The following is a 19,879-nucleotide window of genomic DNA, read 5'->3' as shown; positions in this document are numbered from 1 at the left end:
ATACAGTTGTGTGCTTATCATGATTGTATACATGTGTTTGCCCTAAAGGCATGTCTCGCAGATTTGTATTTTTTTACTGCTACTTTCAAACCCAGTCTTTAGTTTTGATTTTGCATGTTTTGTTCTTACGGACTACATGCATTGCTTTTTCAGGTGATGGTCAGCTGTCACCAAAAAGAAGTATTATTCTATCTCAAGCATGTTGTGGAAAGGCCTCTGATTATTACTTCTAAGAATAAGCATGTACCTTTTTACTTTCTATGAGATAATAAAGAGCTCTGAAATATGCCTCACATCCTCCTTAACTGTCTCTGCAGATGTGCTTTTTTTAAAAAAAAAAAAAAAAGAAAACCTTTGTCTAAGGAATCTCTTCAGTTCTGCTAGGTAACCTGGAAATTCTTTCAATATGAATACTCTTTAAGTGTATTGATCAAAAGAGATAGTATTGTTGAATCTGAATTAAATAACTTATTTACTAATATTGTTTGGAAGGAACCAAAATAGTTCAATGTACTACACTTTTTGGAGGGAGAGTAAAAAGCAATGTGGCAACAAAACAGTCACATTGAAACAGTTTGAGCAAAATGTTTCCTTGAGTTATACTGGCTTGTGAGTTTATTGGCTTTCTGTTCTCATCTACACAGCCTTTGGAGTAAATGTCTGAATTTCTAATGGAAATAGGCAATGTAAGATAACTGTTAACTATTTATTTCTTACAGATAACAAGAGCTTTTACATGTCCATCTTTTCTTTTTTTTGTTTTTGGCCAAGATCACTTTTTGTAAAGAAGCAATAGCTAATTTTTTAGTTCTGTTCAGTTTTTAGTTACAATGATGTTTGTGTCACATAATTTTTTCTAGTTATCCCAGGGAGATCATATTATGAATTTCTCTTTATTCTTATAGGTAGTAAAGTTGCACACAAAACTTGGCAAACCCATTCCTTCAACTGAACCAAATGTGGTTACCCAAGCTACTTCCTCAACATCCACATCTGCTTCCAAACCAACTGCCTCTGCTTCAAATATAGCAACTAGCAGCAGTACTGTGAACTCCTCTGTTGCATCCTCTGCAGTGAAAATTCTTACTCCCACGGCAAATACACCACTTAACACTGCGTCCAACAACAAAACATCTTCAACCGCTGCTAATATAGCTGTAAAGAAAATATCTACACCGAAAATAAACTTTGTTGGCAAGTACAGAAGTCAGTCTTTATTTTGAAACCTAACCTATTCTATAATTTTTTTTTAAGACTGAGTGCAGCAAATACAAATGCATTTAGTTAACTTTATGCATGAGTAACTGTTGTGTTTAAGAGAATTACTGATAGGTGAACATAAGAATGTAAATAAAAGTTTTGCTTCAAAATTTATGGTGTTTTCTGCCTAGTTGTCTCCACCTGACCTCTCTTGGAGGCTTCTCCCACCTTCATAAGAAGCCTCCCACCTTTGGTTTCTTATGTAGCAGCTACTGGAGTGTTGCAGTTTATAGTCCAGTTGGTCCTAATTTCAGTTTACAGCCTGGGCTGTTAAGGCAACCTACAGTAGGTTGGCAGTTGATAACTGGGCAACTGAAACATCCTTGTAACAATGCAAATCTAACAGTGGAAACTTTTGAAATGAGCTTGACAGACATTTAGAGATGGGAAGCAGCTGTTCCACAATTAGCTATCCTGCTCTTGAAGGAAAGACATATGTAGTTGCAACACTGAGAGTATACTACGTTTGTTAGTACAAACATTATAAGGTTTTGAAGTACTTTCTTGAATCCATTTACAAAAAAAAAAAAAATCTGATGACAAAAAAGAGATTATTAAAATATATTTGCTGAGTTGTTCCCATTCAGTCCTATCTCTTTTGAAAAAGCATGAAAATGAATAAAGAAAGTTGCAATTATATAAAGAAAAAGCTTTTCTTGCTAAAAAACCCCAAACAAGTGTTTCAATAACTTGAATGTTGTTAGACTTTATTTTTTAAAATCTTTAATTGTATTTAAAATATGTTTAACTAATTTTAAAAGACTGATAATGCTTTGGCCAGAACATTGATATTTGCAAATAATATCAATGTTTGCACATGATGTGTAATCACATTCTCATTTTATGAAAGGTAACGATTTAACTTTTTTGATTTGTAGGTGGCAATAAGCTTCAGACAACAGGAAGTAAACTGGAAGAAATGAAATCAGCTGAAAGTGTTAAAACAACTCCTACTGCTACAGTACAAACACAGGAAGTAAAACCAGACACAGCAGCTGAACCAGTGACTCCCACGACTCTTGCTGCCTTGCAAAGTGATGTCCAGCCAGTGGGCCATGACTATGTGGAGGAGGTATTGATATGAAAATATGTACTATTTTTCAAATATTTTAGTGAAAATTTGTTCAACATGAAACAGAATCGCAGAACAGTTGAGGTTCTGTGGAGGTCATCTGGGGGTCCAATCCCACTCAAGCAGGGCCACCTACAGCCAGTTGCCCAGGATCGTGTCCAGACAGCTTTTGAGTATCTCCAAAGATGGAGACTCCACAACTTCCCTGGGCAACCTGTGCCAGGGCTCCGTCACCCTCACAGTAAAAAAGTGTTTCCTGATGTTCAGAGGGAACGTCCTGTGTTTCGCTTTGTGCCCATTGCCTCTGGTCCTGTCACTGGGAACCACTGAAAAAAGCCTGCCTCTGTCCTCTTTGCGCCCTTCCTTCGGGTATTTATACACATTAAGAAGATCCCCCCTCAACCTTCTCTTCTCTAGGCTAGGCAGTCCCAGGTCTCTCAGCCTTTCCTCGTGGGAGAGATGCTTCAGTTCCCTCATCAGCTTTGTGGCTCTTTGTTGGACTCTCTCCAGTATGTCCATGTCTCTCTTGTACTGGGGAGCCCAGAACTGGGGACAGGACTCCAGCTGTGGCCTCAGCAGTGCTGAGTTAGAGAGGAAGGATCACCCCCCTCGACCTGCTGGCACTACTTGTGCTAATGCAGCCCAGGATGCCAGCCACCTTCTTTGCTGCAAGGGCACATTACTGGCTCACGTTCAACCTGGTGTCCGCCAGGACCCCCGGGTCCTTTTCTGCCAAGCTGCTTTCCAGCTGGGTGGCCGCCAGCATATACTGGTGCATGGGGTTGTTCCGCGCTGGGCACAGAACTTTGCACTTCCCCTTATCGAACTTCATGAGATTCCTGTCAGCCCATTTCTCCAGCCCGTTGAGGTCCCTCTGGATGGCAGCGCAACCCTCTGGCATATCAGCCACTCTTCCCAGTTTGTGTCATCAGCAAACTTGTGGAGGGTACACTCTGCCCCATCATCCAGATCGTTAATGAAGTTAAACAGGACTGGACCCAGTATTGACCCCTGGTGTACACTGCTAGTTATTAGCCTCCAACTAGGCTTCATTCTACTGATCAACACCTTCTGGGCCTGGCCATTCAGCCAGTTTTCAATCCACCTCACTTTAGGCTTATCCAGCCCATACATCAACAGCTTGTGTATGAGGATATTATGGTGAGACTGTGTCAAAGGCCCTGCTGAAGTCCAGGTAGACAATATTGACGGCTCTCCCCTCATCTACCAGGCCGTTCATTTCATCCCAGAACTTTATTAAGTTGATCAAGCATGACTTCCCCTTGGTGAAGCCATGCTGACTACTCCTGATGATTTTCTTGCCCTTAATGTGCCTGGAAATGGTTTCCAGGATTAGCTGCTCCATCACCTTCCCAGGGATTGAGGTGAGGCTGACTGACCTCTAATTCCCTGGGTCCTCCTTGAAGATAAGAATGACAAGGCATTGAACCTGCAAAGGCTTGTGCATATGTTTGTATTTTTGTATTGTGCATGTTTCTTTTATGCTCAGTTGGGCATTCTTCATGTGGGTGGCATGAGATACGTGGATGAAGTCTGATGTAAATTTTTCATGATTTGCACGTTTGTAATTATTCAACTCAGTATGTTCGGGCTCAAGTTTAAAGCTGTGTACTCTTTGGAATGGAAGAACTTTGTTCATTACCAAGCACAACGGTGTGTTTGTCAGAATTGAAAGTTCTATTTTGCCTTCTTTCAGTTAGTGTCTGAAATTTTTAGCATGTTTTGAGACAGGTAGACATTATCCAGTGTCACTGAATTAGATTAATTTTTACATTAGCTTTGGTTTAAAAAAAAAAAAATCCCAATGTGTTACAACTTTATTTTCCAGGTAAGAAATGATGAAGGAAAGGTGATCCGCTTTCACTGTAAACTTTGTGAATGCAGTTTTAATGATCCTAATGCCAAGGAGATGCACTTAAAAGGGAGGCGGCACAGACTTCAGTATAAGGTTAGTAGAAATGCTAATGCTTCTATCTGAAAATCTACCAGATGTCAGCTGACTGATTACATATTCGTACATTTAAAGGCTAGACAAAAGTAGGTACTCTGAATAAACAGCATATAAAAAAAGGTAGAGAAATATATTTCTTACGGAGTATAGTCTTTAAAGAAGTAATGCAGACTATGAAACTGTATTTTCATTTGTGTTTTTTTTAAACATATTGAACATTGCTTTCAGGCAACCTTTGCAACATTAACATACGGTACCACATATGCAAGCAACAGTAGATTCTTTATGTTGTTTACCATGAATTTTGAATAGTGTAAAATAGTAACACTCAATGTTTTTGGTGGGATAAACCACATAAACCCTTTGTGGAGGCATTTGAGAAACAAGTGTTGCAGATTTTTTAGTCATGAATGGAGAGACACGTGTACTGACATATTGTGTGCATTTTGATTATTATAAGATTATATTGGAAGAATCTACTGTGGTCACAGGACATACAATGGACTTGCATAATCACAAAAGGGATGAAAGAAGAGAAAAAATTACCAGAAAATTTTATTCAGTAACTCATGATTATGCCCCTGTGTGAGGGACCCTTCAGGAACAGGGCATCAGGAAGCACACTGTAATTAAGATGAAATGTTTTTTCAGGCTATAGAGTAGTCATCCTGCTACAGAATTAACAGCAAATTACTTTGTATTTCATGTAACATTTTAATCTTAAAATTGCTTTGTTCTCATATAAGTGAAGAGTGAATTCATGCTATTTGTAATATGTTGCTATGTCTTTGCTTTAAAATACTGGACACAGATTTTTCTTCTTCAACTACTCATCCAATGCAGTTCTAAAACTGCATTTTACTCCCCTTGATTTTATCATAGACCAGTAGTGTGTGTTAAACATGTCAGAAGAACTCTGTAACCTTGAGATGACAAGAGGAATAACAACATTTCATTTATTATTTTTCTGAACTAGAAAAAAGTAAACCCAGACTTACAAGTAGAAGTAAAGCCCAGTATTCGAGCAAGAAAAATTCAAGAAGAGAAGATGAGGAAACAGATGCAGAAAGAAGAATACTGGAGAAGGCGAGAAGAGGAAGAACGCTGGAGGATGGAAATGAGGTAATGCATTATGTTGTATCAATGAACGAGACAAAGCTGCAGTCAGATTATCTAAAACTGACTCTGCTTCTGTAGTTACTTATTTTGAATACTTGTTTTGGAACTCTGTACTGTCTTGTTTTAAATTAAGTTGTCATTATCCCTCTGGAGTTTTTGTTTGTTAGTGTTCAATCCCTCTGAGGAATGCAGACTTATTAGAATTATTTTGCTATAAATTTAGACCCACTTCCAAAATGACCATTCATTTTAGTTACCCTCTGGAGTTCACTGGTATTTGCTTATGACTACTAGAAATGAGTTAGTGAGGACGTACAAGAATATATTTAGAATGGTTGCAAGTATTAACTGCTATATAAAGAGAACACTTTGATTGATGCATTTCAGGCGATATGAAGAGGACATGTACTGGAGGAGAATGGAGGAAGAGCAGCATCACTGGGATGACCGCCGCAGAATACCAGATGGAGGATATCCTCATGGTCCTCCAGGACCTCTAGGCCTGCTGGGAGTTAGACCAGGAATGCCTCCTCAGCCCCAAGGACCAGCTGTGAGTTTCTTAACTTGAGAAAAAAAATGAAATCATACTTACCAGGAGGCACAGTTAAGAACTATAAATTATTCAGTGCTACTTCAGTTGTCTCCAGTGTTTTTTAATAAAGGATTTGGAAAAGCAAAGAAGAAATTATATGCTAATGAGACTGTGTAGGTGGACCTGTCTTCCAAAAAAGTCCACTGAAATGACAAAAGGATGCCTTGAGGACAAATACTGTTTCTTCTGAAATACAAGTATACTTACGTACTACTTTTTATTTTATTTAATTGCATTTTACAACATTATTTATCTAATTGTGGACAAATATATGGATAAAAAGTGGTTGGATTGTCAGTCCCAGAGAATAATGGTTAGTGGTGGGTCGTACTCTATCTGGAGTTCAGTAACAAGTGCAGTACCACATGGGTTTATCCTGGGATTTGTCTCGTTAGCACCTTGTCAGTGATCTGAAAGGTGATGGAGTGAGTGCACACTCATCAGTTTTGCAGCTGGCATGAAACTGAATCAGTCTGGGGTGGGGAGAATAGTTGATACCTTTGAGGGGAGGGCTGCCATCCAGGGGGACCTAGGCAGACTGGAGGAATGGACCAACAGGAACTTTATGGAATTCTGCAAGGACAAATGCCTAATGCTGCACTTGGGAAGGAATAACCCCTTGCACTGATACAGGCTGGGAAGTGACAGGCTGGGTAGCAGCTGTGCTGAAAGGGATCTGGGGATCTTGGCAGATAGCAAGCTGAACATGAGTCAACAGTGTGCCCTGGCAGCAGTGAAGGCCAACAGCATCCTGGGTTGTATTAACAGGACCATAATCAGTAGATGAAGGGAAGTGATCAGCTTTCATTAGACCCAAACTGCAATACTACATTCAGTTTTGGGCTTTACAGTACAAGAAAGATACTATAAACCACAGCAGGTTCAGTGTGGAGCTACCAGGATGGTCAGGGCTCTGGAACACATGCCTTGTGAGGAGAGACTGAAGGATCTGGGCTTGTTCAGCCTGGAGAAGAGAGCGCTTCAGTGGGACATAATAGCCTTTTAATACCTGTGCATTCTAAAGACAATGGAGCCAGGCTCTTTACAGTCATGAGAGGGCAAGATACAACCAGCTTAAGCTGAGACAAAAGAGGTTCAGATTGAATACAGGGAATAATTTTTTTCATACACGTGCAGCCTCCATGTTTGGCAGTTTTCAAGACTGACTGGATAAAGCCCTGAGCAATGTGATGTGGTCTTACAGCTGCCCATGGTTTGCATAGGAGGTTGGACTAGAGGATCTCCTGAGGTCCCTTCCTATTTGAATTCTTCTGTGGTTCTATGAAAGTAGTCATGGACACTTTGTTTTGCAGCAGTATGCAAGTAACAATAGATATTTATGTTGGGGAGATACTTTTGATGCTGGGATTTCATAATTTTTTAATTTTGATACATGTAATGTTTTTTCAGGCATGACTGATTGTGACCAGTGTAAGTTGTTAAGGACACTTCAGTTCATGTTTTGTTACATTCCAGTGATTTTGAGATTTGAATATTCTGTTGTTTAGCCACATGTTTGGTTTTTGGTCACTTACCATTTGTGAACTTGGAAGTGTACCCAAATTTCAGAGATACGCTTTTTCGTCTGTTTAGCCTCTACGCCGCCCTGACTCCTCTGATGACCGCTATGTGATGACCAAACATGCCGCTATATATCCGACAGAGGAGGAACTCCAAGCAGTCCAAAAAATTGTTTCTATTACTGAGCGTGCTTTGAAACTTGTTTCTGACAACATGACTGATCATGAAAAAAGCAAGAACAAAGAGGGAGATGACAAAAAAGATGGCAGTAAAGACAGGTATTTTTTTATATTACTTTTTAAGAATTTCATCATTTGTTTCTGAAATTTTTCCTTACACTGTTATCAGTGCTTCCAGGGATTCTCTTCTCTTTGGGTTTTGATATGGTTTATGTCACTATGGCCTCAAAAGTATGTGGAATACTATTTTATTTCACTTTTCTATCTTCAGGTTTAGTTTTAAGGTTTTTATATTATTTTAAATGCAACTTTTAACTATAATTCACAGAGCTTTGAAAGGAGTTTTACGGGTAGGCGTTTTGGCTAAAGGTTTGCTACTCCGTGGAGACCGAAATGTCAATCTTGTTTTGTTATGCGCTGAGAAGCCTTCAAAGACGTTACTCACTCGTATTGCTGAAAGTCTTCCCAAACAACTTGCAGTAAGTAGAATTTAGATTTTTGGATTTGAATTTTTGTAAAGATACTGTAAAAATCTGTCCTCAAGTCAAATGTCTGCATGGCTCGCTGTGCCACATTTCATAGCTCAGGTTCAGTTTCTTTCCGTTTTCTAAGTGTTTCCATGTGAATTCAGGGACTATGCTGCATGTTTTGCTTTCTGTATATTGTGTGCATGCAAGTGTCTAGGTGTTTACACTAGCGGTGTAGTATCAATTATCATTTAATAGATTTCATTTAATTGGGAAACAGAAATGAACAGAAGACTATTATCCAGTTATGAGCAGTGATAGAGGTAATTTTTGCTGTGTTACAGGAAGCTTGCTGTCTGAAGGTCAAAGTTCTCCATTAATGCCAATCTGTTTGTACTTATATCTTGTTTCCAATTTGTATGTGTCAGTGCTTTGTAGTTCCGCAATTAGTTAACTAAGTCTTCTGTCTTTTTTTTCAATTTGGCCTTTTAAAAAGAAAAAAACAAGTACATGCAGTCTTAGACCATTCAGTGGAATTCATATAAACCATTTGCTGTATTTCCACAAGATATGAAAGTATAGAATAAAGTCTGTGCTCTGTGCTGAACAAAGCCTGTCCACCGTCGTTATAGAATGCTTGTCACAGCATTAGTATTTCAGTACTGTCTGGTAAAATGTTCAGCGGAATCAGTGGCATGGTAGAAGCTTTAGCAGGATCAGATTAATTAGAAAATAATCTTGAGTTTGCTCTTGTTTGAAGTAACAGAACAGAAGAAAATTTAAAAACTGCACATCTTGGTCTGGCTTTGTGGAGAAGTCACTTGTCCCTCTAGTTTGTGGAGGAAGGTGGTAGAGGTGCCTACAGCTTCTTTTTGGGGGTATTTAGAACTATTAAATGTAGTTGCAAGAAGCAATTTGGAATAACCACTTTGCTAGTTACTCTTATATTTTTTCCGTGGTGTTTATCTTGCCCTTTGTTCTTACCATGTTGTTTACAGCCAAGTATAGAATGTACCTAGCAGTGTACCCATCCTGTAACTGTGTGCTTGAAGAACAACCGCTGCACCTTTGTGATGCAGTCTCCTGTGTTCCAATGAGAAACATATCCAGCTGATATTTTAAGTGGCACTGAGGCTTTTCTTTATCTCAAACACTGTCAAGATTCTTGTTATGTAACTTACTTGTATATGAATTTCACTTCTGGGCATTTTTTTTCCTTTTGCATGCTTGGTGACTGCTGTGTATTTTCATTAATGGTTTGGAAACAGCACGCAAGTCCATATATATATATATCTTAATTGTGGATACTGTGGTTTCTTTGAATACGGAGGTCTCTGCTTCATATAATTATACTGTGTTTCTGTCTTTCTGTTAAAAAGACTATATTGAAATCCATTTTCTTCCCCATACTTTTATTGGCCACATGCTAATGGAAATTTCTGTTTCTTGATATTTAGGTAATAAGTCCTGAGAAATACGATATCAAGTGTGCAGTCCCAGAGGCAGCAATAATTTTAAATTCGTGTGTGGAACCCAAAATGCAAGTCACTATCACACTGACATCTCCAGTCATTCGGGAGGAGAACATGAGGGATGGAGGTTGGGAAGTTGTTAAAGATGTTACTTCTTTCTCACCCGTTTTTTTATGTTTACCTGTTCTGCTTAAGATGGCATTAAGGTCCTGGAAGGCAACATGCTGGCACATATATTTGATCGAAAACTTGTTTTCCAACAACCAGTCTCAGTAGAGAACAGTTGGTTAAAATAAATGCTTATATGATGCGTTTATTTAATTTTTACAATTTCTAACTTTAAGTCCAACCTCAGCTTTCTGGAAAAGGTACAAACTTGACTATTTTTTTCCCCTCTTTTAAAATTACGTGGAAAACTAAGTGTTTTATAGCAAGTGGCTATAAACTGGCTTTCTAGAGCAGTCTTGCCCTAAGAGAAAGATTGTATGGTTTTAGAAAATCAAATCACAGGTTTTTGGGTTTAAACTGGATCAGTACTACCATCACTTACACATTCCAAATAGCAGTGCCACTTAAAATGCACTTTTATAATACTTTTGATGGTAACAGTGCTTCTAACTTTAAAAGACAATGCGATTTTTTCCAGCTCTCTGAGGTTGCTTTTTGGTCTGGAGTGCTTTCTGAGTATATTTAGGCTCCTGGTATTACAATCAGTCTTCTATCCAACTGGCAAACCCAGACTAGTACAATAAGAAATGGCTTTGTCGTTAAGCTGAAGCAGAAGGTGGAGCTTGTAAATCAATTTACATTTCTGAAGTCCACAGTTTCTCTGGTGCCAGCAGTGTTGCTTTAGGGTCTGTTCTGTAACACTTTCAAAGCTCCAAAAGCTTTTAAGCCAACAAGCATGATTAATGTCTGCAGTACATTGGTTCTTTTTGTTTACGGGTCAGATAAAATTAACTTTTGTTTCCTTTAATCCTGTATTTTCATAGTTGAAAGACACCATAGCAAACAGGGTTCTGGTGTTTGACAGTGAACCTACAAATAGGAAATCTGAGGCTATCTTAACACTTCTCATGCAGGTTGAAAAAAATTGTATGTGTGTATGTATACATGTGCTTGTGTATATACGTATTTATATAAGCCACAGAGGTTTTTTTTACTTCATCTCATCATTACATGTCCTCTAAAATACTTGAGGTTTTTATATTGCATTGGTAAATGTCCTGTAGCTGTGACTAGTGCATTGTAAACAAGCTGTGTTAACAAAGTTGTCTTCCATAATCGGAAAGAAAAATTTCAAGATGCATTCTCTGGTTTGGATGACTTCTGAAGAGTCTTTAAGAGTGCTTTGTACATGATTTTTAAGCTGTGCATATTATTCCTAGCTATAAAGGCTTTGTACATGTACTGTCACACCCAACCAATTTTACTTGTTTTTTGACAATCTAAGTGTAACATGACTCTTGGTTTGTCTGTGCCGAATCAGACTTCACATATTATTTAAGTTTATAAAGAATACTTTAACTTAAAAGATTTGATTATTAAATTAGATTAACCATTAAATGAATTTAACCTTAAACACCATGTTTATTTCTTAATGTACTGTGCAACAGTGCAATATTGATTCCTGCCACAATACTCAATTTCAATTAGGTGGTTTCTGGCCTGAAATTTTATGATGTGGACTAAAAATAAATTGAAATTCAAATTACTGCCATCAATCCCTTAATTTATGCCACCTAAAGGAAACAAATCTGTATTTTTGTCTGACCCACACTTGAGTTAAAATGATCATTGTGAGTTTATTCACTGCTGAATGCAGTACTGCCTTTAGGCAAGCAAAATCAAGTTAGATTTCTCTTCAAGACACTGAGCAGTATAAAATGGATGTGCAGAAAAGTTCACTTTTGAAACTAGAGCAAAGAGAAGACTGAATTGCAAATTATTGCAGCAAAGAAGGCCTTATTACGAAGACTGCTGCTTATTTGCTGCAGAGTAACAGTATGTGTTTGTGTTCTTTCTTACTGCAGCTTCTCATGCTCTGTGTCTTACAGCGGTTTAAAGTTTTCATTTTTTTTAGCCCGCTTGGGGAGCTAGTTCAGGTGATAAGGAAGGCTTTACCGGAAGAACCAGTTTGAGTAAAGATGAGACTGAGACTTGCACGTGGAGTAGAATCGTGTTTGATGTGTAATAATCCCATTACATGATAAAAGGCTAAAAAAAAAATACAGTGAAATAAAATTGTTAACCGCATAGCTACTGTTTCTTACAGTATTGTGCGTTTGACAGTTTACCGAATCTGATAATATTCGAAGTGCTCTAACCCCTGCTGTGGAATCTTTCCTTCAGCAAACAAAGTGTACATACTTATAAACGCATATATGTGTGCGCGTGTGTCTTTTTTATCCTTAGCTAACAGCCCCGGTCCAAAGCCTTCTAGCAGAGGGACTTGATTCCTGTCAGGGGTTGCTGCCAAGACATCGGAAGGATTTTTGACCAAGGTTTTCTAAAGCTCAGTGTCACACCTGCCATGCTTTACAAAGGAGGGGGTTTGGATGCATAGTCCTAGCATCTACTGTTACTTCGTGTTTTTTTTTTTTTTCTTCTTGTCTTTGTCTCTCTCCTAGAATTAAGCAGTGTTCACACTAGTCTTGAAATAGTTGACTGGGTAAAATGTATTTCCCATAATAAAACTTACCGAAATTGATATACCTGTTAACTTTTAATGAAGAAGTAGTGTGGACACAGCATGTCTAACTGAAGATTAACCCCTTATATTTAGGCTAGTAATAAATTAAGTTATGTAGGGTAAGAATTCGTGCTTGTGTTTTGTAAATTAATTCAGTTTTTTGTCTTAGCTTAACAGGGTGGTAGGTTAGGCATCTGAATTTAGTTAAATAGTCTTTAAGGGGTTAATCCTGAAGTGTGAAACAGATGCAAAAATCCACAGATTAAATATTACAAGAGTTTCCTTGATACATTTTTTCAGCCAATGTAGTCTCAGTGCAATAGGTGCCTTGGCAACTTCTGACTTTCAGAGTCTTTTTAAGTTTCAAGGGTATTCATATGATATCTATTAGTGGCACATTTTAGATCGACATTTCCAGCACTGAGTAAGATTCTCTTCTGTGCACTTAAACTGTAATTCTTTTTAGTAAAATTGTTTCCCAAATTGAAGTTTTTCAGATCTAGAATTAATTGGAGTTTCAAATTTTGTAATGAATTATTGTACTGAAAGTTTGCACAGTGTCACCTATTTGCATATTAGTTTTAGAAGAATGTAAATAATTGACTGATCAGGCTACTAGACCCAACAACCCATATTTTTATTTTTAATTTCTCAACCTTACTTCGCCACTTTTTTCCTGCTGTGGGTTTTCTCTAGATGTACTCCTTGTCTCTTATATCCAGATTGTACTCGTTTCATCAGTTATCTTACCTGGCACCTCTCTTGTACAGGTTTGGGTTTGGGGTTTTTTTTGGTTTTGTTTTGTTTTGTTTTAAAGGAAATACCGCTTTAAATGTCTTCATTTGCTCTGTAAATGCCTCATTAGTGCAGGTTTTCCTCTTTCCACTTTAACATATAGTCCATAAGTTTGAATATCTGTGTGAGAAGATACCTATGTTCTTCTCAGCTTCATTCTTATTTTGAAATCCTCCCCCTTTTATTGCTGTGCAGAGCAATGGGACTATCCTATAAAAATGCTCAAACCTGAATGTAGAGCTTCAGATTAAATTTAATTATTATATTGCAGAGTTGTACCACCATGTTCATTCATGGCTTTTTAGCTCTCTGTATAGTAAAGTATCCTACTATTTCTTTTACATTTGTGTGAAATAGGTGGTTTCAGAGCTGTCTTCCTGCAGCATCCCTAAAAGCTTCTCCTTGCAGGCGTGTTTAATGAGTTTCAATATTTTTTTTTTTTTTTAAATTTTATTCTCTGACTTACCTAAATTTATATCTTGCTGCAGTAAACTATATTGTTCCATACAGTCAGCTCCTGTGAAATGCGTACCATTGAGTGAGGGCTTTTTGTTTCATCTTATCTGGTGTATCACCAGTTATGCTATCAATATACTTTGTTACTAGTCACAATAGCCATTTTCATAATTAGTAAAACAAAGAACTTTTAAAGCTGATCACTGCATTATATCTGTACAATTTTTAAGTAAACGGAGGATACCATTTCACATTGTTCAGTGGTTCCAGTTTCATTGATTAAACCACTTCCAAAAGGGCCTGTGCTTTCTTCCTTTTTGGTAACAAAGCAATCAGCTTGGTAATGTTCAAAAAATCCTTTTTTGAACATTTAAATATACAAGTTCTACTATATTTTCTTTATCTTTCAGATGTTCTGCTTTGTTTTTTAAGATATTCCTTGCTTTTCTTTTTCCTGCTGAATCTTAAGTAAAGCAGTCCCTTTTCAGATCCTTCCTTGCATTCTAAATTATATTGGAGCACCTATACTATGGGCTGAGGAATTTTATTTATATGAGTAAGAGAGAGGGTACTAGAAAGTAATGGAACTCTGTAATATTCAAGAACATTTCACATTTCTCTAGTCCCGTTTTTGAAGCAAAATAATTTCAGGTTTAAGGTATGATAAAAATAACATCATTACTAAAAATCTAGTGATTTTAAGATTTGTTATACTTCGTTTTTCTTTTAAGAATAGGTCCCAAATAACATGTGACCATTAAAATTTGCAAGAAACTAAGTTTGAATGTTTCTACTTGGTTGAAGTGGATTTTTGTGTTCCTTCTGTCTTGTGTTCTCTGTGCTGGTGCACTGTGTCCAACCATCCTTCCTTCAGTATTTAATTTTAGGGGATATGTGTTTTTCCAGTGTTAGCTTAAATAAAGAAGTACTACGCATTGCATAATCGGCAATGTATTTGAAAATAACCTCAGAGCTAAAGTATAATATGCTCTTGATCTTCATACTGGGTTGATACCCTAATCCTAATTGAATGGCTTTTGTTGAACATTTACATTTGTTGTTCAAGGGTTTAAACTTTAAATGGCATGTGTGACATTGAAGCTACTTTAAGGAAGTGTCTTGCTCACCTGGTCAAACACCCATTCCTCACTGCATTTTGCCAATTCAATCCATTTTAGATGTAACCTCGGGTATGGTGAAAGACCCACCGGACGTCTTGGACAGGCAAAAATGCCTTGACGCTCTGGCTGCTCTACGCCACGCTAAGTGGTTCCAGGTTCGGAACATCATTTTACTTTCTTCTTGTAGCCTTATGAGAGATTAGTCAGTTGCAATATAAATGTTTAATTGTGTGAAAACACTCAGCGTTGTTCATGCTAATAATACTTAATATTTTTCTGGTCCCTAAATTTAAATGTAGAAGGTTGAGTATGGAGGAACTGCTTTATGCAGTTATTGCTCATTTGACATGATTTTTTTTTTCTGGTCATTGAGAAGGCGATGTTGAAAGCTTGACTCGCTTGGGGTGATCATATGTTGTATATTTGTTATATATTCCATAAGGCTGCAGAGTAACTTTGCTTTAAATAATGGAATATGTGTTTAAAGCTTTGTGTTTAGATTTAAGACTTTTTTTCCTATTTCTTTAAGTGCATTAAGTGTAGGGAATGAAAGGTGAGAAGCAACTGTTTGGTTTAGTGACTTTGCATTCTGGCAAAGGCACAATAAAGAAACCAAACAGATTCCCTTGACCTTTCAGTCTCTATACCTATTTCTTAGATCTTTACTTTATCCTTTTTATTTCTAATATAGAAAGATACTGTATTTATTGTTACAACTGAACATAGGTCAAAGTGTACAGGGGATCAAGAAATGTTATTCTTGTATAACCTGTGCACTTTGACTTCTACCACCTTAAATTACTAACCCTGTATAAAATACTGCTGTAAATGGCAGCTCATGGAATAAAGTTGTAGAATGGTTTGTTTCAATCGTGTATCTGAGCTTCCATTGAACAGTGGTGTTTTAGTCTTTCAACAACTCCTATTTGCTGTAGGTGCTGGGATTAATTAATTTGATTTTGTATTGCTCTCAAGGCTAGAGCTAATGGTCTGCAGTCCTGTGTGATTATCATACGTATTCTTCGTGACCTCTGTCAGCGGGTTCCAACTTGGTCTGATTTTCCAAGCTGGGTGAGTAAAGTTCTTTTGAATTAGACTTTTTAATACACATGGTACTGCAAGTAAAGCATAGGGAAGTGTTACTACAGGTTTTAAATGTAGACTTTTTCAAGGAGCAATGTAGGGTTTTGTTTGGGTTTTTGGGGTTTTTTCCCCAACAAATAATCCAGATTCCCTCTAAAAATTTAATTTTCTGAGGTTTTGTCATTTGGAGCTGGAATTTTTTTTTCCCCAAAAAAGAATTTTCTTGTTCTTTTGTATTCTTTGTGGGTAGCATTCTTGTTCTAGATTTTAGCTTTTTTTTTTCCTTTACTCTCTATAAAAGAATCTTATTTTTTCTAACCACCTACTCTGAATTGCTTGGAGTTTACTGAAACTTATTTAAAATAATGTCAGCTGTGCCCAGATAGTTCTGTGATAACAGAAAGGCTGCTTGAAAGAATAAATCACAGTACTTCCTGTGATCATTAATAAGTCCCTTCCGCAAGATGAAATACCACATATCAGTCTGTGGATATGTCACCATTAGCATTTTCATCAGTGTCACTTAAATCTCTAGGTTGTACTGGGTTACCTCTCTTAATTCTTGCAGCTGAGTGTTCTTGGAGCATTCCTTTTGCATTGACTATCTTAAATGATACTCTCCAGGAGTGCAGCTTGTGCTCCAAATATTAACAGATGTTCAATCTGTGGACCGGACAAAATTAGTCTGAAACAAAATCTCTGAAACCTGTATCGTGTGGAAGTAAACTTAGCTCTGACTGTTTTGTTTCACAGACAAAACTGTTCCTGTTGCACTGTGCTGCTTCCTTTTCAGTTTTGGCAGGAAGAGCACTAACATTGTCAACACAGTTTGAGCAGTTGGCATTATTTCAATGAGAAATGTTTTACAACTGTACTAAGCTTGCAGACAATTTTATTAAATTACTTCTGATAATATTTATTGCTTCTGGAAAAAATGTGGAGCGGTTATTTCTGGTTTTTAAATATTTAAAGTAAAAAAAGTAGTGCCAGTTTCTGTGCTACATTTCATGAAAAATACACTGCACAAATATAGCCTAAAAGAAGCTAAGAAGTATGTAGGTGCTCTCTTAATATCACTATGATACTGAGTTGCCAAAGAATAAACCCTGGCATACTTTCAGAAAAGCATCCTTAGAACTATTGCAACACACAGCGGGCACATAGATGAAGAACAAGGAATGTTGTTTCTTATTTCTCACATTATCTGTCCGAAGGCACATCCGGAAGGGAAGAGAGGTATGAAGCAGTGTGTCAGGCCTAGCTGTGTCTCGGTTCTCTCCAAAAGTGATTCCTGATTTGCTCCTGCTACCTGATGCATTGTCAGTGACATGGATCAACACTGAAGTCTGTGTAGTCAGCTGTTCTTTTGGCCTGTTGGCAAAGTCTTACTGATAAAAACAATGATAGAATGAAAATGATGATTTTAAATATATGTAATTTCTGCCAGTCACAGATGGAATTTCATAGATTGAAGAAATACATTTTTCTGGATACAGAACGTCTCCTAATCTGTGTACTAGAAGCCCGTTACAAACCAAAGAGATGCCAGAGCTTTTCAAAAAGAATCTAAGTAGTTGTAAAAATAGAAGATATTAGGAAGTCTAAATATGGACATTAGTAGCACCCTCTTTATATAACTAAAACTAAAAACTAAATTAGAAGAATTTTGTCAACTTCCTACAAGTTAGAAGGAACTGTTATTCAAGGTTAATTTTTCATATCTGAAATCCAGCCTTTCGTGCACATAAACAACAGGGCATCATAATTCACATTTTCCGGGAATTAAGTTGTAGACTTTAGTGTATTGTATGAGGATCCAAAAGAACTAGACTTGAATAAATGCAAAAACATGATCTGTTTTTTTTCTTTCCTGCTGTATTTTGCTTCATACTTGAAAACAACGAAATTACTGTTGCTAAATCCTGTGTGATACAGTGGGTGTATGGCAATACCATTCTCAAGAATTGAAATTTGTCAGTTAAATGGAGCTAAAATAGAAAGGAATAGGCACCCTTAGTGAAGAATTGTAATCAACACTGCCTGTAGTTACTTGCATGCATCAGAATAAGTATTTACTCCTGGAAAGTAAAAATAAAAAGCAACATTGGAACAACTGTAAACTTGGTGGGGAGGTGGAGGACCAAAAAACAACCCCCCCAAAAAACCCACCAGAAAACAAGAGAGACGCGTTGTTTGAGAATTAAACTTGCCAAAGAGGTAGTATTGAAACATCCATTTAATGCTGAAAAAAAAATAAGGAAAGCTATTCTTTACTTTTGCAAATACCTTCTATAGGTTTTTCTGGAAAAAATAGTGTCTAATAAAAGTAAACAATGGAAATATTCACAGAAAAAAATACTTAAAATACAGGTAATCATTTAAACCATTTTAACTAATGTTTAACTAAATTTTAGAAAACCTGTTTATCATCAAGGTTTTTTTACACTTGTTTAACAGCTGAATTAGAGTTAGCCTATATCCAGGAGAAAACTTGCTGTGAACTTCAGTTTTGCTAAACTGAAGAACTAGTAACCACTTAAATGTTAAAAGATCATTAGATTTTTGATGCTTTAAGTTTCTCTACGCTTGTAGAAAAAAATTATTTTTCTATAGCATCCTGTTAATTTCATTAAATATATTGTGTGCTGTTTATTCATGTGGCTGACAGATTCAGGTGACCCACTGTGTTTCATACTCTCTCAAAAAATGGGTGGACAAGTTGTCTACCTGCATATGTAGGCTACTACTGTATAAATTTCTACAAAACTTTTGAACAACTTGTGATGAGAAGAAGCATATCAGTATCAGTACTCAATGTTAATCTTGCACCAGCTTTCTTTTTATTCATCTTTATAAAATATCTGATTTTTTTTCCATTGTAACTGAAAGTGTTCTATGATGTGTAATGTTCTTCAAAATTTTGGATCAAAAGTTCTGTGTTGAACAACAGTAGCAGCTTTTTTCTGTTTTAATCCGTCTTCTAAATTGGCTGGATTTTCTTGTTGTTGGTCTAGGCTATGGAGTTGCTTGTGGAAAAAGCAATTAGCAGCGCTACTGGACCACAGAGTCCTGGGGATGCACTGAGAAGAGTTTTTGAGTGTATATCTTCAGGAATCATCCTTAAAGGCAAGTTGCATTGATCATTGTCTGTATACTATGCTTAACTAATGTAAAATCTGTAATCTTGATTGAAATAAGGTAGAGATGTGCTACTAATTAGCCTAACCATTGTAGGTGGTCCTGGCCTTCTGGACCCTTGTGAAAAAGATCCTTTTGATACACTTGCTGTAATGACAGATCAGCAACGAGAGGATATTACTTCAAGTGCACAGGTAAGGAAACCTATGTGTGAAGTAACTAAATTTGATGGCTGGTTTTTGGGTGTTGTTTGGTTTGGTTTGGTTTTTGGTTTGGTTTTTTTTTTAAATGGAGCTATATGGTGGACATGAATTTTCCTTTCTTAGAATATGGGTCGGTCTTTCAGATGATTAGTCTTAAGCTAGTCGATAAAAGTGTCACAACAGAGGATGTATAATAGTGTACATTTTTGCACTAAAATTAAAATATTTTCTTGAAAAGTTTGAAGCACTCCCATCTATATATATCCATAAAGATGCTCGCTCTACAGCAGTATATTAGATTTAAAATTACATTGGCATTTAGTATTTTAGGAATAAATCTGTGTAAGTTTAATTTTTAGTATTTATTATATCCACTTACAGTATTGACCATTCACGCTTACAGCTTAAGAGGTTACCGCCCCTACCTTTTCATTTGATCCATTTGCTAAAGATTACTAATGCGTAATGGGACATGTGACAAGCCTTGGCTGCTTCAGTGCAAGTCCAGCAGCTAAAACACATGTACATTATTTTTAAGCTAAGATGATGTACTTTGTACAGAAGCAGCAAATGTGACATACACATTTTATTGTGTTGACTTTGCTGGGCAAAGGAAGAGGGGATAATGAGAGCTAAGGATAATATTATACACCACTAATGTTCTTCATTAATTGTTTGACAAAGTACTCAAAATTGACATTTGTGTCTAACAAATACCTTCTTTCTACCCTTTTTCT

At 36.9% G+C, this 19,879-nt stretch overlaps 1 protein-coding gene across 3 annotated transcripts in view; it reads left to right on the top strand.

The window, feature by feature from the left end:
- The window catches only part of ZFR (zinc finger RNA binding protein), a 46,546-nt gene that overhangs the window by 24,290 nt on the left and 2,377 nt on the right, over positions 1-19,879 (top strand). The window contains exons 8-19 of one of the 3 annotated variants that reach the window (XM_076361598.1): positions 906-1,194; positions 2,139-2,332; positions 4,182-4,301; positions 5,281-5,426; positions 5,811-5,973; positions 7,609-7,814; positions 8,044-8,194; positions 9,640-9,781; positions 14,776-14,873; positions 15,694-15,789; positions 18,816-18,927; positions 19,036-19,133. In XM_076361598.1, coding sequence (XP_076217713.1) covers positions 906-1,194; positions 2,139-2,332; positions 4,182-4,301; positions 5,281-5,426; positions 5,811-5,973; positions 7,609-7,814; positions 8,044-8,194; positions 9,640-9,781; positions 14,776-14,873; positions 15,694-15,789; positions 18,816-18,927; positions 19,036-19,133 — 1,815 coding nt within the window. Of the gene's footprint in view, positions 1-905; positions 1,207-2,138; positions 2,333-4,181; positions 4,302-5,280; positions 5,427-5,810; positions 5,974-7,608; positions 7,815-8,043; positions 8,195-9,639; positions 9,782-14,775; positions 14,874-15,693; positions 15,790-18,815; positions 18,928-19,035; positions 19,134-19,879 lie in introns of those variants that run through there. The other 2 variants (XM_076361597.1, XM_076361599.1) reach the window with 2 other exon arrangements.

Source organism: Aptenodytes patagonicus, chromosome Z (assembly GCF_965638725.1).
Source record: "Aptenodytes patagonicus chromosome Z, bAptPat1.pri.cur, whole genome shotgun sequence".
NCBI lineage: Eukaryota > Metazoa > Chordata > Aves > Sphenisciformes > Spheniscidae > Aptenodytes > Aptenodytes patagonicus.
This window is presented reverse-complemented; position numbering and strand designations above follow the sequence as displayed.